The following is a 15,968-nucleotide window of genomic DNA, read 5'->3' as shown; positions in this document are numbered from 1 at the left end:
TAACAGGCAGCAGTTCTAACAGTTCTGATGATTCGATGTTTTGGTTCTTGCTATCTCCTGCTAGGAGGGTGCCACGTTATCTAGAGCACAGCAAAGCATTTCTTTATTGGAAGCAGATGTATGATAATTATGATCACAATTATTCCTACAAGAGGATAATCAGAGAGTGCGGTGGTGAATTGTACAGGACAGTTCCTCTCCTCTCTCCTCGCGAGACTTGAACTGGTGTCTTTGCTTCCTTTTTTGTTCTGTTTAATGAATGTCTGATTGGTGAACCTGACATTTACTATACTACACTATACAATATACTAATAGCGACACCTGCTTAAAACATATGGTACCATGCAAAGCATGCTATTTAAAAAGGCACTGGAAGCAACACTGAGTTCAGTTGCACTTTATTCAAATATTTAACAATGAAAACAGTGAGTTTGGTTAGACTTTATTGAACTATTTAACAATGTACATATGTTATTTTTCGATTAATCCTCATCCACAAATCCATTAAAGTCCTTATCTTCTGTATACAAAATGAACATCTGGGAAAGTTCTCCATCAAACACGCGAGGATCCCTCTTGTCATTGTAAGTCTCGTTGCCGTGTAGTTCCTTAGATATAATTTCAAACTCCCAAACGTCAGATGAACAGTCCAATGATGGAACAGATGTTACTTTTGGGCATGTCAAATTATTGCAGGTTCTGTATCTGTAATTATGCATAAATGACTGTCATTGGCATCTATTGGACAAAAACTGCTGAGGAAGCTATTACCCAACAGAGGAAAGTCCTTTGTTTTCCAGACTACATTAAAACCATTCACTTATTTACACAACCTCATGTTGACGGTCTTTTTGTCAGGAGCAGAAAATGGGAGAGGACCCAAATCCAAGACTCGTGACAAGTTGTCGTACGAGCAGAATGTTTTACTGGCAGGCAAAAGGTTGGTCCACAAGTGGTCAGTCCAAAAGGCAACAGTATCCAAAACGTAAGGCAAAAGGCAAGGTCAAAAACGTGGAACGAGGAATATGGAAGCATGACATCGAGGTACAACGAACCAGCAAGGCACAATTAATGACTGCTTTGCGGAATTTTATTAATTAAAAAAAAATACAGCCAGATTGGCATTTTGCGGAAAGACACATTGATACAAAGTGGGTGATTGGTTCCCGGCGTGACATCGACCAATAAGAGCAGGATTGGCTTTATCCCATGAAGTGATAAGATGTGCATCATTGAAGCCTCCACTATGCACAAGGGAATCTTTGTATTTTCTTTTAAATGCAGCTTTCTTTTTGCAGGCAGTCTGTGAACCCTGTCGTCTCATCGTTGTCTTGTTTACCGTTTCCAATGAAACTCTCCAGTGAACCATTTCTGGTTCATTTTACGAGGGGTAGCTTAGATTGGGGATGCAAGAAAAAGAAGTGCCAAAGAGTCAGGCGCAGAAATGAGGTGAGGGTAGAAGTAGTTGTCTTTCAAAATAAGACACCCAAAAGAAAAAACATCCATCGATCCATTTTCTTCACTGCTTATCCTCACAAGGGTCGCTGTCATTGGGCAGGTGGCAGGGTACACCATGAATTTGTCACGACCCATCGAAACGGAGGTAGGAACCAAATGCAGGAGTCGGGAGACTCAGAGATAATTCGGGAAAAACGTTTATTATTCCAAGGTCAGGGATCGGGCAGGCAGTCAGGTGCAGCAGTGGTAGTCAGGACGTCGGGCGTGGAGTGCAGGTCCGTGGGCAGGCAGGAGTCGGTACACAGGAGATCGATCAAGGCAGGCAGGAATATCAAAGGAGTCAGGCTTACGGGGTCGGTCGGAGAACAAGCAGAGGTCGGTACACACGGGAAAACGATCAGAGATACGGGAGTGCTGGAACGGGGCATGAACCGCAACGATCTGGCGCCGGACCAGTCGTCCCCATGGTCCTATATACACCGGGGCGAATCAGCCAGCATAAGGCGCAGGTGTGCGCCTCCCAATCAGTGCGACCGCGCGGGCACCCGCACAGCCAGGGCTGGACTGCCAGGATCATGACAGAACTGGTTTCCAGCCAATCACAGGGCACATGGAGAGAGACCACAGTCACACGCACAATCACACCTTGGGCATTTTAGAGTGTCCATTTAATGTTTCATTTCATATTTTTGGGATGTGGGAAGAAACCAGAGTGCCCGGAGAAAGCCTAAGCAGGCATGGGGAAAACATGCAAACTCCACACAGGCGGGGACAGAATTGAACCCGGGTCCTCAGAACTGTGTGGCCAATGCTTTACAACTGCTCCACGGTGCTGCCCGATGAAAAAACATTTGTTATTCATTCTTTGCGGCCCGGTACAAAATGATCTACAGACTGGTCCCAGTCCGGCGCCTGGTGGTTGGGGACCCGTGGCTTAAGTCATGGTAACTGGCGGATACTAGAGACAAATCAGGGTCCCCCCAAGGGCACTTCTTTAGGGGCAATACACCTAACGTCACATGGTAGCCTGAAAAGGTCCGTGCACAACTACTGCCCCATGACATAACCCTTCCTGGGGATCAGCCAATGTGAGGGTTACGTAATTTCAGGCATGGGTTCCATAACATAAGGTCACATTTAATGGCGTCAAAAACATGGAAGCTAATTCGCTCAGTGGGAGTCTGGGAATGACATGGTGAGTGTGTGGGTGCGGTGGATGATTATGCCCCAAAAACTACCATCGGCGATGAAGGCGCTGGCGTTTTTCTTCAAATGTTCCTAAACGGATGTTCTTGATGAGGAGTGAGTTGAGTAAATTAGGATCAGACCCAGAGTCAATGAATGGAGTTTCTTGGTCTGGCGAGCATAATGTCACTAGGGGGTGAGCTTGGGCAAGATCTTTTTAGACAAGGTTCAGACTCACCATTGTGGTGTTCCTGTAGGAAGCACCCATAGCTTTGGCATTACAGTTGCCCACAATGTCCCCCAACTGGCTGCAGTAGAAGCACCGGTCCACCTTCAGCTGGTGTTGGCATTTCTCAGGAGAGAAGTGGAACCTGCCCAGTTCCACGGTTCATCCGGAATGGCACTGGCAACTGGCTGATAATCGGTATCTTGCCCCTATGCAATTTATCCCCGAAGCTCGTTCTCCCGGCGTGCGCTGACACACTTTATGGAGGGGGATAGCCCCTGAACAAATGCGTCAAGAAGCGCCCTGTTGTTCCACTGACTCTTGATTGCAAGGATGCATATAAAGTTCTGCACCCTGCAGTTGCCTTGCTGCAATGTGATAAGCGAGTTTGCAGCCTCACGCTCAGGCATGGAATACTGGAATATCTGCTCCATAGTCTTCACAAACAAAGTAGAGAGTGACATGTGACCGAGTTCCGAGTCCGTTCTGTAGTAGCCCACGCCTCCGCACAGCCAGTCAGGTGGGAGATGACGAAAGTGATCTTCGCCCGCTTGGTGGGGAAAGCTGCAGCCTGCAACTCAATGTGGAGATCACACTGTGCAATGAATGGCTTGATGCTCCCGTAGTTTCTCGAGAACATCTCAGGTGGTGAGAGCTGTGGCCAAGCCGCAGCGGCAAGTTGTGGATGGCAAATGGCTCGCAGGGAGGTTGTGGCAACGTAAGGCATTGAAAGTTCCGCCAGCGACCTCCCTTTTCTCTATCAGACCGACATGCCTCCCAAACCGCCTCATCAAGGCGTCCTGTTGTCGCAATAATCCCTGCACTTGATGACTAAGGGCAGCAATATGTTTGTCCTGCTGTGTGATGCATCATCCTTGAGCCTGGAGGGCGTTACGTATCGGGTCAGTCTGCTGAGTCCATGTTATGGCTAGTTCATTAGGGGCAAAACAGAGGAGAGGACCCAAATGCAAGACTAATGACAAGTTGCAGCAACAGAAGGTTTTAAATGCAGACAAAAAGTTAGTACACAGGAGGCAACAGTGTCCAAAAAAATGAGGAAAAGAGCATGGGCAAAATCACAAGGCAAGGTCAGATTAGATTAATTTTTCTTTTTAGATTACACTGAAGAAAATAAGTATTTGAACACCCTGCTATATGGCAAGTCCTCCCACTTAGAAATCATGGAGGGGTTCAAAATCTTCATCGTAGGTGCATAATAATCTAAAGAGAAAAAAGAAAAAAAATGAATGATTTTTTCAATGATTTATTTGTGTGATACAGCTGCAAATAAGTATTTGAACACCTGTCTATCAGCTAGAATTCTGACCCTCAAAGACCGCCTTTAAAAGTCCACCTCCATTCTATGTATTATCCTGAATCAGATGCACCTGTGTGAGGTCGTTAGCTGTACAAAGACACCTGTCCACCCCATACAATCACTAAGACTCGAACTTGTAACATGGCCAAAACCAAAGAGCTGTCCAAAGACACCAGAAACAAAATTGCACAACTCCACAAGGCTGGAAAGGGCTTTGGAGAAATTGCCAACCAGCTTCGTGAAAAACGGTCCACTGTTGAAGCAATCATTAGAAAATGGAAGAAGCTAAAGATATGACTGTCAATCTCAATCGGAGTGGCGCCCCATGCAAGATATCACCTCGTGGGGTCTTAATGATCCTTAGAAAGGTGATGAATCAGCCCAGGACGATACAACAGGAAGTGGTCAATGACCTGAAAAGAGCTGGGACCACCGTTTCCAAGGTGAATGTTGGTAATACACTAAGACGTCATGGTTTGAAATCATGCATGGCACGGAAGGTTCCTCTGCTTAAACCAGCACTTAAGTTTGCCAATGACCCTTTTGATGATACAGAGGGGTCATGGGAGAAAGTTTTGTGGTCAGATGAGACCAAAATAATTCCACTAACCGCATTTGGAGGAAGACAAATGATGAGTTCCATCCCAAGAACACTGTGAACACTCCCTACTGTGAAGCATGGGAGTGGTAGCATCATGCTTTGGGGGTGTTTTTCTGCACATGGGACAGTACGACTGCACTGTATTAAGGAGAGGATGACAGCGGCCATGTATTGTGAGATTTTGGGCAACAACCTCTTTCCTTCATTGAAGAAGTGTCGTGGCTGGGTCTTTCAACATAAAAATGACCCGAAGTACACAGCCAGGAAAACCAAGTAGTGGGTCTGTCAGAAGCATATCAAGGTTCTGTCGTGGCCTAGCCAGTCTCCAGACCTAAACACAATAGAAAATGTTTGGAGGGAGCTGAAACTCTGTGTTTTTCAGTGACAGCCCAGAAACCTGTTTGATCTAGGGAAGATCTGTGTGGAGGAGTGAGCCAAAATCCCTCCTGCAGTGTGTGCAAACCTGGTGAACCACTACAGGAAACGTTTGACCTCTGCAATTGCTAACAAGGGCTACTGTACCAAATATTAACATTGGTTTTCTCAGGTGTTCAAATACTTATTTTCATCTTTATCACACAAATCGTTAAAAAAAATTGAAATTTGTGATTTCTGGATTTTTCTTTTTAGATTCTCTCTCACAGTGGACATGCACCTATAATGAAAATTTCAGACCCCTCTATGATTTCTAAGTGGGAGAACTTGGACTGTAGCAAGGTGTTCAAATACTTACTCTCTTCACTGTATCTCTCTCACAGTGGACATACACCTATGATGAATATTTCAGACCCTTCCATGATTTCTAACCCTTACAAAATGATCCATATGACGAATTCTTGTTGTTGCATCCACCTCTAATTTAACTTCTATGGTATGCCTGAGCTCTGAAAGCAATTGTGTTTGTTCTGAAAAATTTTGTCAACTTTTTAGATTTACCTGATACCTTAATGTGTCACCCTCTCAAAATTGTTGCATTTGTGTTGATATAACTCAGACTGCAACTTGACCTTTCCGATATCCCAACTTGTCAACACTCTCCTCCTAACCGTAACTTCTTTTGTTAATTCTGCCCCCTATACAACGTATTGTAACTCCTCTGATGTCTTGGCCTTTCTATCCAATTAGTTAAACACTACAAAGACACCAGAAGTAAAATTTACTGTTCATTCTACAGAAAGTTTGAAACCAAAACAAAATACATAACTGGCGGATAGTGATATAAACTTCACTGCTTTAGGTAGACTCGGCGGGAGAGTCAGCCAGGCATCCACTCTTTGTGAGTTTGGTGTGCTGTGCTGTTGCAAGTCCAATAAAAAGTGACTAAAATCCAGTGGAGACTCCTTTCCTCATTGCCCCAAAAAAGACTGATTCCTTAATTGTTCCAAAGAGTAATTTTCAACATTTAAATCTGACCTGAAAATATTCAATAGTTGTTGCTCTTGACCCAAGTAATCCATATTGTGCCAATTGAGAGCAAAAAATCCATCTTTTGAACAATGCTGTGTAAATATGACAAAACCTATTGCTGTGTATATGGATATTATTTCAGTTATAGGCAAGTACTACAATTGTGCCATTAATCAAAATGTGAATAAAAATGTATATAAAATGTAGATCAACAGAATCGTCAAATCTGTCAGATGTGAAAAGTCAAAAGATATTATAAAGTATTACTATTGGAACCAATATATCAATTTTGAAATAAACTGTAGATGAACTGATTACTAGAATCGTTCTATCCCCCAGCTGGTTGTTTATGAATTCTTCTGCGGTACTTTCATGGTCACCTGGCAACACAGAAAAAGTTTGATTTTACAGTATGGTAGTGGAGTCATATTCATGTAGCTTATTTATTTTAACAACCTACAATGTTTAAACCTCTGACATTTAGCTTTTATTGCATTGACATTTAATATAGCTTTCAAGTGTCCACAAGTGTAAACAACTAATAGGTCAAACAAACGGTAATATGGTAAGCTTCATATTAAAGCCAATAAAATGAGAACGAAATGAAGTCAAACTATTTTACAAGAACTGTACCACTATTCAACTCTAATTTTAAATGATGACTAGATTTGGGGATTTTCAACACAAATCAGAATTTGTACATGGGAGACGGAAATTCACATCAGTCATATTAACGTTACCGTTTTGACTTCGGTGTAGATGTCCAGGCCATACTCTCCCATCTCTCTGCCAATTCCTGAAGTCTTGTATCCTCCAAACGGAGCCTGGGCCCCAAACACATCATAGCAGTTAATCCTGCAGAGGGGGGAAAAGAAAGTAAACAGTTTAAATATGACCAACAATACCACATAGGATGCAATGTCGATGAGCCAGTTAAGATACATGAGCAAAGTTTATATTATATGGATATAGGTACACACGAGCAAACTTGATGTTAGTTTCTTCAAGTCTTCAGGCAGTAGCCAATTACTGACTTTCAGAATATGATCAGATCAGATATTTAATAGCAGATTTTTTTTCATTTGGCAAAGATCTTCAGTTTTACTGGATCATAGTGATAGTGTTTTTTAAAATGTTGGTTACGTCAATTACAGAACAAAATGGGTAACATGGGAACTTTTAAAATGAGTCATAATGATGCCCGAGTTAGACCAATTAGATACTGTATAAAAGAACTTCTGCAGAGGTTCATCATTCTTGGCTGCTCAAATATGTGGTTAGCAGTAATTATTCAAGTGGAAATCTTAAATAAGTCAACACTGAACACCCAGGTTAAGTATTGAAATCACAGCTTTCTCCTACCAGACAGTGCCAGCGCGGAGTGCATTGCCGATATAGATGGCCTTATCAATGTCCTTGGTGAAGACGCCAGCAGCCAGACCATATTTAGTATCATTGGCTCTCTCAACCACCTCCTCAAGTGTCTTGAACTTTAAGATCTGCATAACTGGACCGAAGATCTGCAACAACAAAAGCAAGGCTAACCCTAACCGTTTAACTGCAGTGGTTGATCATTAACTGTGTTGTTAAAGAGTATTTCTTATGATGTGTCCATCCATCCATTTTCTACCGCTTCTAAATGCAGAGGGACAGCGGCTCAACACTGAGTCCCTCCTGGATGACCTATCTCAAAGGGAGAGCGCGTACACCCTGCAGAGGAAACTCATTTCGGCCGCTTGTATCTGGGATCTTGTTCTTTCAGTCACGACCCACTTTCGTGACGATAGGTGAGGGAAGGAATACAGATTGACTGGTAAATTGACAGGTTCGCCATTTGACTTAGCTCTCTCTTAACCACAACGGATCGATACAAAGTCCACATCACTGTAGACGCTGCACCGATTCTACCTGTCGATCTCACGCTCCATTCGTCCCTCACTCATGAACAAGACCCCAAGATACTTGAACTCCTCCACTTGGGGCAGGATCTAATCAATGACTCGGAGAAAGCTCGCCACCCTTTTCGGACTGAGGACCATGGTCTCAGATTTTGAGTTGTTGATTCTCATCCCAGCCACTTCACACTCTGCAGTGAGAGTTGGAGATCACAACATGATGAAGCCAACAGAACCACATCATCTGCACAGAGCAGAGATGTGATGCTGAGGCCACCAAACTGGACACCCTCTACGCCTCGACTGCACCTATACATTCTTTTCATAAAAGTTATGAACAAAATCCGTGACAAAGGGCAGGCTTGGTGGAGTCCAACTCTCACCGGAAAAGAGTCCAACCCCACTTATATTACAATGCGGACCAAACACTGACCCGGGTCGTACAGGGACCAAACAGCCCATATCAGGGGGTTCGGTACCCCATACTCCCAAATAATCCCCCACAGGACTCCCCGAGAAACACGGTTAGCTGACGTGATCCCTTTATAGTTGGAACACGTCCTCTTATGATGTGTCTGTTGTTTAAAGTCTAGGGGGGCACATGAAACATTTTTTGAAACCTAACTATCCAATTTCAGCCATAGAAGTGACACATCAGATGAAGAACACAAAATGGGTAGTGGAGAAATACAACTGTGACAGCCAAGTGTACCTCCTCTCTGGCAATGGTCATGTTGTCGTGAACATCTCCAAACACAGTAGGTTGGATGAAGTATCCCTTGTCAGCAGCCACACCACCTCCACACATCAGTTTGGCTCCCTCTCTTTTCCCACGGCTGATGTAACCCAAAACCTTGTTGAATTGCTCCTCATCCACCTGCATGTCAAAGAGGGTGGAATTGTGATTAGGAGAAGGGTTGATACATTGTGCATCCAAGAGAACAGGTGGAAAGGTAGTGAGGCTAGAAGTTTAGGAGCAGGGTTTAAATTATTTTACCATGGAGTAGATGGGAAGCGAAATGGAGTAGGGGTTATTTTAAAGGAAGAGCTGGCTAAGAATATCTTGGAGGTGAAAAGAGGATCAGATCGAGTGCTGAGGCTGAAATTTGAAATTGAGGGTGTATTGTATAATGTGGTTAGAGGCTATGCCCCACAGGTAGGTTGTGACCTAGTAGCAAGGGAGTTGTGATTGGTGCAGATTGTGATGAACAAGTTGTTGAAGGAAACAGGGGGAATGAAGAAGTGAATGGTAAGTACGGCATCCAGCAAAGGAACCTTGAGGGACAGATGGTGGTGGACTTTGCGAAAAGGATGGAAATGGCAGTAGTGAACGCTTTTTTTCCAGAATAGGCAAGAACATAGAGTGACCTACAAGAGCAGAGCTAGACACACGCAAGTGGATTATATTTTGTGCAGACGATGTAATTTGAAGGATGCTAGTGACTGTAAGGTAGGGGTAGGGGAGAGTGTAGCTCAACAGCATAGGATGAATGTGTGTAGGATGACTCTGGTGGGGGGGTTGGAAGATGAAGAAGACCAAGGTAAAGCAGAAAACCATGCAGTGGAAGCTGAGAAAAGGAGAATGTTGTGTGGCCTTTCGGAAATAAGTGAGACAGGTTTCAATAGACAGGAGGAGTTCCCGGAAGACTATTCCAGCCAAGGTGATCAAAGAGACTGGCAGAAGAGTACTTGGTGTGTCTTCTGGTAGGAAAGGGGAGAAGGAGACTTGGTGGTGGAACCCCAAAATACAAGACGTCATACAAGGAAAGAGATTGGCGAAGTGGGACACTGAGAGGATTGAGGAGAGCCAAAAGGAATACATTGAGATGCAACGTAGGGTAAAGGTAGAGGTGGCAAAGGCTAAACAAGAGGGGTATGATGACATGTACACCAGGTTAGACACGAACAAAGGAGAAAAGGATCTCTACAGGTTGGCCATGCAGAGTGATAGAAGTGGGAAGGATGTGGAGCAGGTAAGGGTGATTAAGGATAGAGATGGAAATATGTTGACTGGTGCCAGTAGTGTGTCAAACCGGCCACACCAACAAGCCACCAAACAGCAGACAGCCAGGCAGTGCACGAGACTGTAAACTGCTGGCAGACCTGGACAAAAAGCTCTGCTTTCCAGTTGAGATTGCAACTACCACGCTACGACCAGATCTAGTGCTTTGGTCTGCCTCTCTAAATCTTGTCTCCATCATCGAGCTCACAGTGCCCAGGGAGGGGGCAGTCGAGGAGGCGTATGAGCGGAAGCAGCTGAGGTATGCAGGACTTGCGGCCGAAGTTCAACAGCAAGGCTGGAGACCAGAGGTATGCCCAGTGGAAGTTGGCTGCAGAGGGTTTATGGCCTGCTTAACATCTAGGCTACTCTGAGAGATGGGAGTCTGAGGGAAGGCCCGTCGGCAGACAGTCAGAGATCTCTCCAAGGCGGTGGAAAAAGCCAGCCAGTGGCTGTAGATAAAGAGGGAAGACCCCAATTGGGCCTTCAGGAGAATTAGGGGGTGAACCTGGGACGCTGGGGTTCACTGCTGAAACCCTCTCGAGTGTCGTGGGCCTATCACCGAAACACTTGATGACGGAAGGAAGACCACTTGATAACCTGTAGGGTGCCATCACTTATATGAACATCCCACAGAGCCTCATCAGAGCCGAAATATGCATAAATTGTCATGGTCCTACTGGTCCAACCCAGGTTGATTAGGAGGGGCACACCTGCACCTCATTTTTGATAATTGACCCCAGTATATATAGGACCCAGCGGACAGTCTGGCCTTGAGAGATCGTTGCCAACTATGCCTTGTTCCTGCACTTTCTCGTTTCTGATCCTGAACCCTTGTGTACCGACCTCCACCTGTCCTCCGACCAACCCCGTAAGCTTAACGCCCTTGACACTCCTTCTCTCTCTGACCGATCTCCTGTGTACCGGTCCCTGGTTGCCCGCTGACCTGCCTTCGACGCCTGACGCCCAGGTTACAGCTGCTCGAGTTGACTGTCTGCCTGATCCCCGACCTTGGAACGAATAAACACTTTTCCCAAACTGCCTCTGGGTCTCCGGAGTCCTGCATTTGGGTCCTCTCCCGCATCGATGGGTTGTGACATAAATAGTGGGATATTAACATCTAGTCCTACATAATACATCTGACCACAAAGCTTTCTCCCATGACTCCTCTGTATCATCCAAATGACCATTGGCAAACTTAAGACGGGCCTTGACATGTGCTGGTTTGAGCAGGAGAACCTTCAGATTCAGTGATATAGTTAAGAAGTATCTGAATTTGAATATTATTTTATAGTTGATTTCATTTGAAATTCATGCTAGATTAGTACAGTGTTAGTACAGAGTTACGTTCCTTAGACCACCGTGAATAATGAAAATCTGCGAATGATGGACGCAGTATTAATATACATATGTATGACCAACAACCACTGGCTATATGTAACCACTGCATCTCTGCTGTATATATAAGGGAGTGTTGAGTACTTTACCTGGGGTCCCTGCTCAGTCTTTAAATCAAAGGGGTCGCCCACCACTCGCCTCTTAGCTCTCTCCACACTACGTTCCACAAACTCGTCATAAACATCTGCTTGGACGTATGTCCGGGAGCCAGCACAGCAACATTGGCCTTGGTTGAAAAACAAGGCAAAGTGGGCCTGCTCCACGGCATCCTCCACTGAATAATGAAAAGACAAAAAGGCTATTAGGTATTAAGAAAAAGAAACTCGGTAAACAATACAAAAAAATAAATACAGTAATCCCTCTCTTCTTCGTGCATCACCTATCACGGATTCAGTGCTTTGCAGTTTCCGCCCCAGAAAAAAAAAAAAAAATCCGGATCACTACGTACTAATCTGCCATCCCTGGCGCAACGACAAAAAAAAAAAAAAAAAACGCCAGCAAGCACTAGTACAGTACTGTAGCAGGAAGCCGCATTGATAGGGTATAATGCGGCATCCCCAACAAGACGACGTGGCCCAATGAAGTAACACAAATAACAAATAAAACATAAATAAATTAAAAACTTTTTTTTAAATAAATGAAATAAAATCCCCTCCTCGAGCCATCACCTTATGATGGTGGAAAGGTTTGTGTGTCCATATGATCCTAGGAGCTAAATTGTCTGGGGATTCACGCCCCTAATCGGGTCACCAATGGGGAAAAAGGTCCTGGGTGAGGGACCAGACAAAGTAGAACTCCAAAACCCCTATGACAGGTGCAAAAATTGGATCTCGGTTTTCCTTGCCTGGACGCGGGTCACCGGGGTCTCCCTCTGGTGTGGGAGGAGTTTGGTGAGGCCATGGAGAATGACTTCAAGACTGCTTCAAGGAAATTCTGGTCCAACATCCGGCGTCTCAGGAGGGGGTAGCACTGTGTATAGTGGGGTTGGGGCACGACTGACTTCAACTCAGGATGTTGTGAGTCGGTTGGGAGAATACTTCGAAGACCTCCTCAATTCCACCAATACGCCTTCCCATAAGGAAGCTGAGTCTGGGTTCCCTGAGGTGGGCTCTTCTATTTCTGAGGTTGAGGTCACCGAGATGTTTAAAAACCTCCTTGGTGGTAGGGCCCCAGGGGTGGATGAGATTCGCTCGGAGTTCCGAAAGCCTCTGGATGTTGTGGGGCTGTCCTGGTTGACATGCCTCTGCAACATTGCGTAGACATTGGGCATGGTGCCTCTCGATTGGCAGACTGGGGTGGTGGGTGGGGGACCGCAGGGTGTGTTCTAACTATCATGGGATCACACTCCTCGGCTTCCTTGGTTAGGTCTATTCAGAGTTGCTGGAGAGGAGGGTTCGTCGAGAAGTCGAATCTCGGATTCAGGAGGAGCAATGTGGTTTTCGTCGTGGCCGTTGACCAGTGGACCAGCTCTACACCATCAGCAGGATTCTTGTGGGTGCATGGGAGTTCGCCCAACCAGTCTACATGTGGATTTGGAGAACCCATTCGACCGTGTTCCTTGGCGAGTCCTGTGGGGGATTCTTTGGGAGTATGGGGTACCGAACGCCCTGTACGACCGGTGTCAGAGTATGGTCCGTGTTGTAATATAACTCAAGTCGGACTCGTTTCCGGTGAGAGTTGGATTCCACCAAGGCTGCACTTTGTCACGGATTTCGTTCATAACTTTAATGGACAAAATCTCTCGGTGCAGCCGAGGCGTAGAGGGTGTCCAGTTTGGTGGCCTCAACATTGCATCTCTGCTCTTTCCAGATGATGTGGTCCTGTTGGCTTCATCAAGCTGTGATCTCCAACGCTCACTGGAGCGGTTCGCACCAGTGTGAAGCGGCTGGGTTGAAAATCAGCAACTTAAAATCTGAGACCATAGTCCTCAGTTCGAAAAGGGTGGCGAGCCCTCTCCGGGTCGGGGATGAAATCCTGCCCCAATTGGAGGAGTTCAGGTATCTTGGGGTCTTATTCACGAGTGAGGGAAGAATGGAGCGGGGAGATCAACGGATCGGTGCAGCGTCTGGAGTGATGCGGACTTTGTATTGGTCCGTTGTGTTAAAGAGGGAGCTAAGTCAAAAGGTGAAGCTCTCAATTTACCAGTCAATACGTTCCTACCATCACCTATGGACACTAACTGTGGGTCGTGACCCAAAGAACAAGATCCCGGATACAAGCGGCCGAAATGAGTTTCCTCTGCAAGGTGTCCAGGCTCTCCCTTAGATATAGGGTGAGAAGCTTGGTCATCCAGGAGGCGCTCAGTGTCGAGCCGCTGCTCCTCTGCATTGAGAGGAGCCAGATGAGGTGGCTGGATGGATGGAAAAAATAAAATAATAATTTAAAAAATGCCGACATACATTAGTACAGTACTGTAGCAGGAAGCTGCATTGATAGGATATAATGCGGCATCCCCAGCAAGATGACAAGGAAGCAAATAAATGAATAAATAAACGCCGTTTGCCCCCATTTCGCGGTTTTTCACTTTTCGTAAGTGGGTCTGGTACCAACTAACTGCAAAAAATGAGGGATTACTGTTCTGTAAAATCTTGTTTGAGGTGTCTCGTTCCACACTTCAGGCAGGGCGTGGCATTTGGATTTTTTGTTCAGTCCAAACTTTTTCTATCGTCGTTCACTTTACAAAATAAATTGCGATCTGCCGTGGCCAAAATCCATCTGTGTCATCACACACGTGCTCAAGGGTGAGGCTGCATCTTTACATTGTTTTGTAAAACAATTGTGACATTTGTCAACTTTTTATGTTGTATACACCAGATGAGCATGCTGCGATTTAGATCCACATTTGAAAGAGGCCTGGGAAAAAATATCAGAAGTTCACAATTGACATAAAAAAAAAAAAAGAAAAAGATTCATTTCACATTGTGTGTGTGTGGGGGGGGGGAATTCCTCAGAAATGTTTCCAGTAGCGTGTATCTTATTGTCATGATCCTGCCGCTTCGGCACGGGCTCTGCGGGTGTCCGCGCAGGTGCGCTGATTGGAAGGTGCACACCTGCGCCTCATGCAGCCTGATTATGCTATGGATTTATATGACCGCGATGACAACTGGCCGGCGCCAGTTCGTATGATCTTCATGTCCCATTCGTGTGCTCCGGTATCCCTGATTGAACCTGTGTGTACCGACCTTCGTCCGTTCTCCGACCAACCTTGTAAGCCTGACTCCTTCGATACTTCTGCCTGCTTTGATTGTTCCCCGGTGCACCGACTCCTGCTTGCCCGACGTCCCAACTACCGCTGCTGCGCCAGACTGCCTGCTCGATCCCCTACCTCTCCATACAATAAACGTGTCTCTTCTTGAACTACCTTGCATCTTCCGAGTTCCTGCATTTGGGTCCTACTCTCGTTTCCGATGGGACGTGACACTTATATACTTAATGCCCATCAAGCCCATCTTTTGCTTCTGATGATTGAGTGCTAAAATGGAGCAAACTACACTCGATCGATTCCCTGTGTATTTTAATATGCTTACCCATTAAAAATGATTCTGATATCATCAGGAATGTAATCATTCAAATATTAAATTTTGTATTCGTACATGGTCAAAGCAATATTCTACTCGGGTGGCTTTTTTTTTTTTTTTGAAAGGCTGATAATGACAGAGTCCACATAGAGCTGTGAGGTGGTGACTTTGGAGAAAAGAAAGGAAAGCTAATGGTTAAGTGTTTCATCATGAATAAGGACAACATTTAAAATAAATCTGAATAAATTCCCTATCTATCATATCCAAGTCTCTGGTCTCCATAACCCTAAAAATAAAAACATTGAATAACACTCTTATAGAACGTGAGGATATGTTTTTTTTTTTTTTTGCTAGTTTCAGTCTCGGGCTGCTCTGCTGTAACCATAACAGTTTATGTAAAGTTGATTGTAAGTTTTGATAAAATAAAAAAAAAAATACAATCACATGCGCAGTAGTACTTTTTTTTAAACGTACTTTTTGCATCAGACATGATGATATTGGGACTCTTTCCTCCAAGCTCCAGTGTGACTTTTTTTAGGTTACTGTTGCCTGACGCTTGCTGGATTAGATGACCAACCTGATGGACACAAAAGTGCATAAATATACAGTATTACGGTGAGCAAAATCTCTATTTGCTTGAATGGCATTATAAATCTGTATTTTTGGCCTGACAAGAAGAAATAAATACGGTTTGAAGAAAGACGTCAAAGTTCATGTACTGATTTGACCAAAATGACCAATTTTAGTCATATTCGGTGTTTACTCTTGGAGAAATTATTCAAGGTTTTCTTTTCCTTTAGTAAAACATGTTTTATTTTGGAACAACCAATACAGATGCTTCATCGGAAAAAAAAGTGAGAGCTGTGATACAATTTAATTTAGTATACAAGAATGTTTCAAAACTCATTATTTGTTTTAACGTCTTGTTTGACTTGTTTTACAACAAATTATTTTTGTCCTTTG

At 44.6% G+C, this 15,968-nt stretch overlaps 1 protein-coding gene across 2 annotated transcripts in view; it reads right to left on the bottom strand.

The window, feature by feature from the left end:
- Nucleotides 1-382: 382 nt before the first annotated feature.
- The window catches only part of LOC133501485 (aldehyde dehydrogenase, mitochondrial-like), a 45,401-nt gene continuing 29,815 nt past the window's right edge, over nt 383-15,968 (bottom strand). For both annotated transcript variants that reach the window (XM_061821288.1, XM_061821289.1), the window contains exons 8-13: nt 15,480-15,582; nt 11,577-11,761; nt 8,803-8,967; nt 7,558-7,715; nt 6,936-7,050; nt 383-6,575 (exon numbers count right to left, since the gene is read on the bottom strand). In XM_061821288.1, the coding sequence (XP_061677272.1) occupies nt 6,543-6,575; nt 6,936-7,050; nt 7,558-7,715; nt 8,803-8,967; nt 11,577-11,761; nt 15,480-15,582 (759 nt within the window). In that variant the 3' untranslated portion in view covers nt 383-6,542. The remainder of the gene's footprint in view (nt 6,576-6,935; nt 7,051-7,557; nt 7,716-8,802; nt 8,968-11,576; nt 11,762-15,479; nt 15,583-15,968) is intronic.

Source organism: Syngnathoides biaculeatus, chromosome 5 (assembly GCF_019802595.1).
Source record: "Syngnathoides biaculeatus isolate LvHL_M chromosome 5, ASM1980259v1, whole genome shotgun sequence".
Classification (NCBI taxonomy): domain Eukaryota; kingdom Metazoa; phylum Chordata; class Actinopteri; order Syngnathiformes; family Syngnathidae; genus Syngnathoides; species Syngnathoides biaculeatus.
The sequence above is the reverse complement of the archived record's forward strand: the minus strand, read 5'-3'. Positions and strand labels throughout refer to the sequence as shown.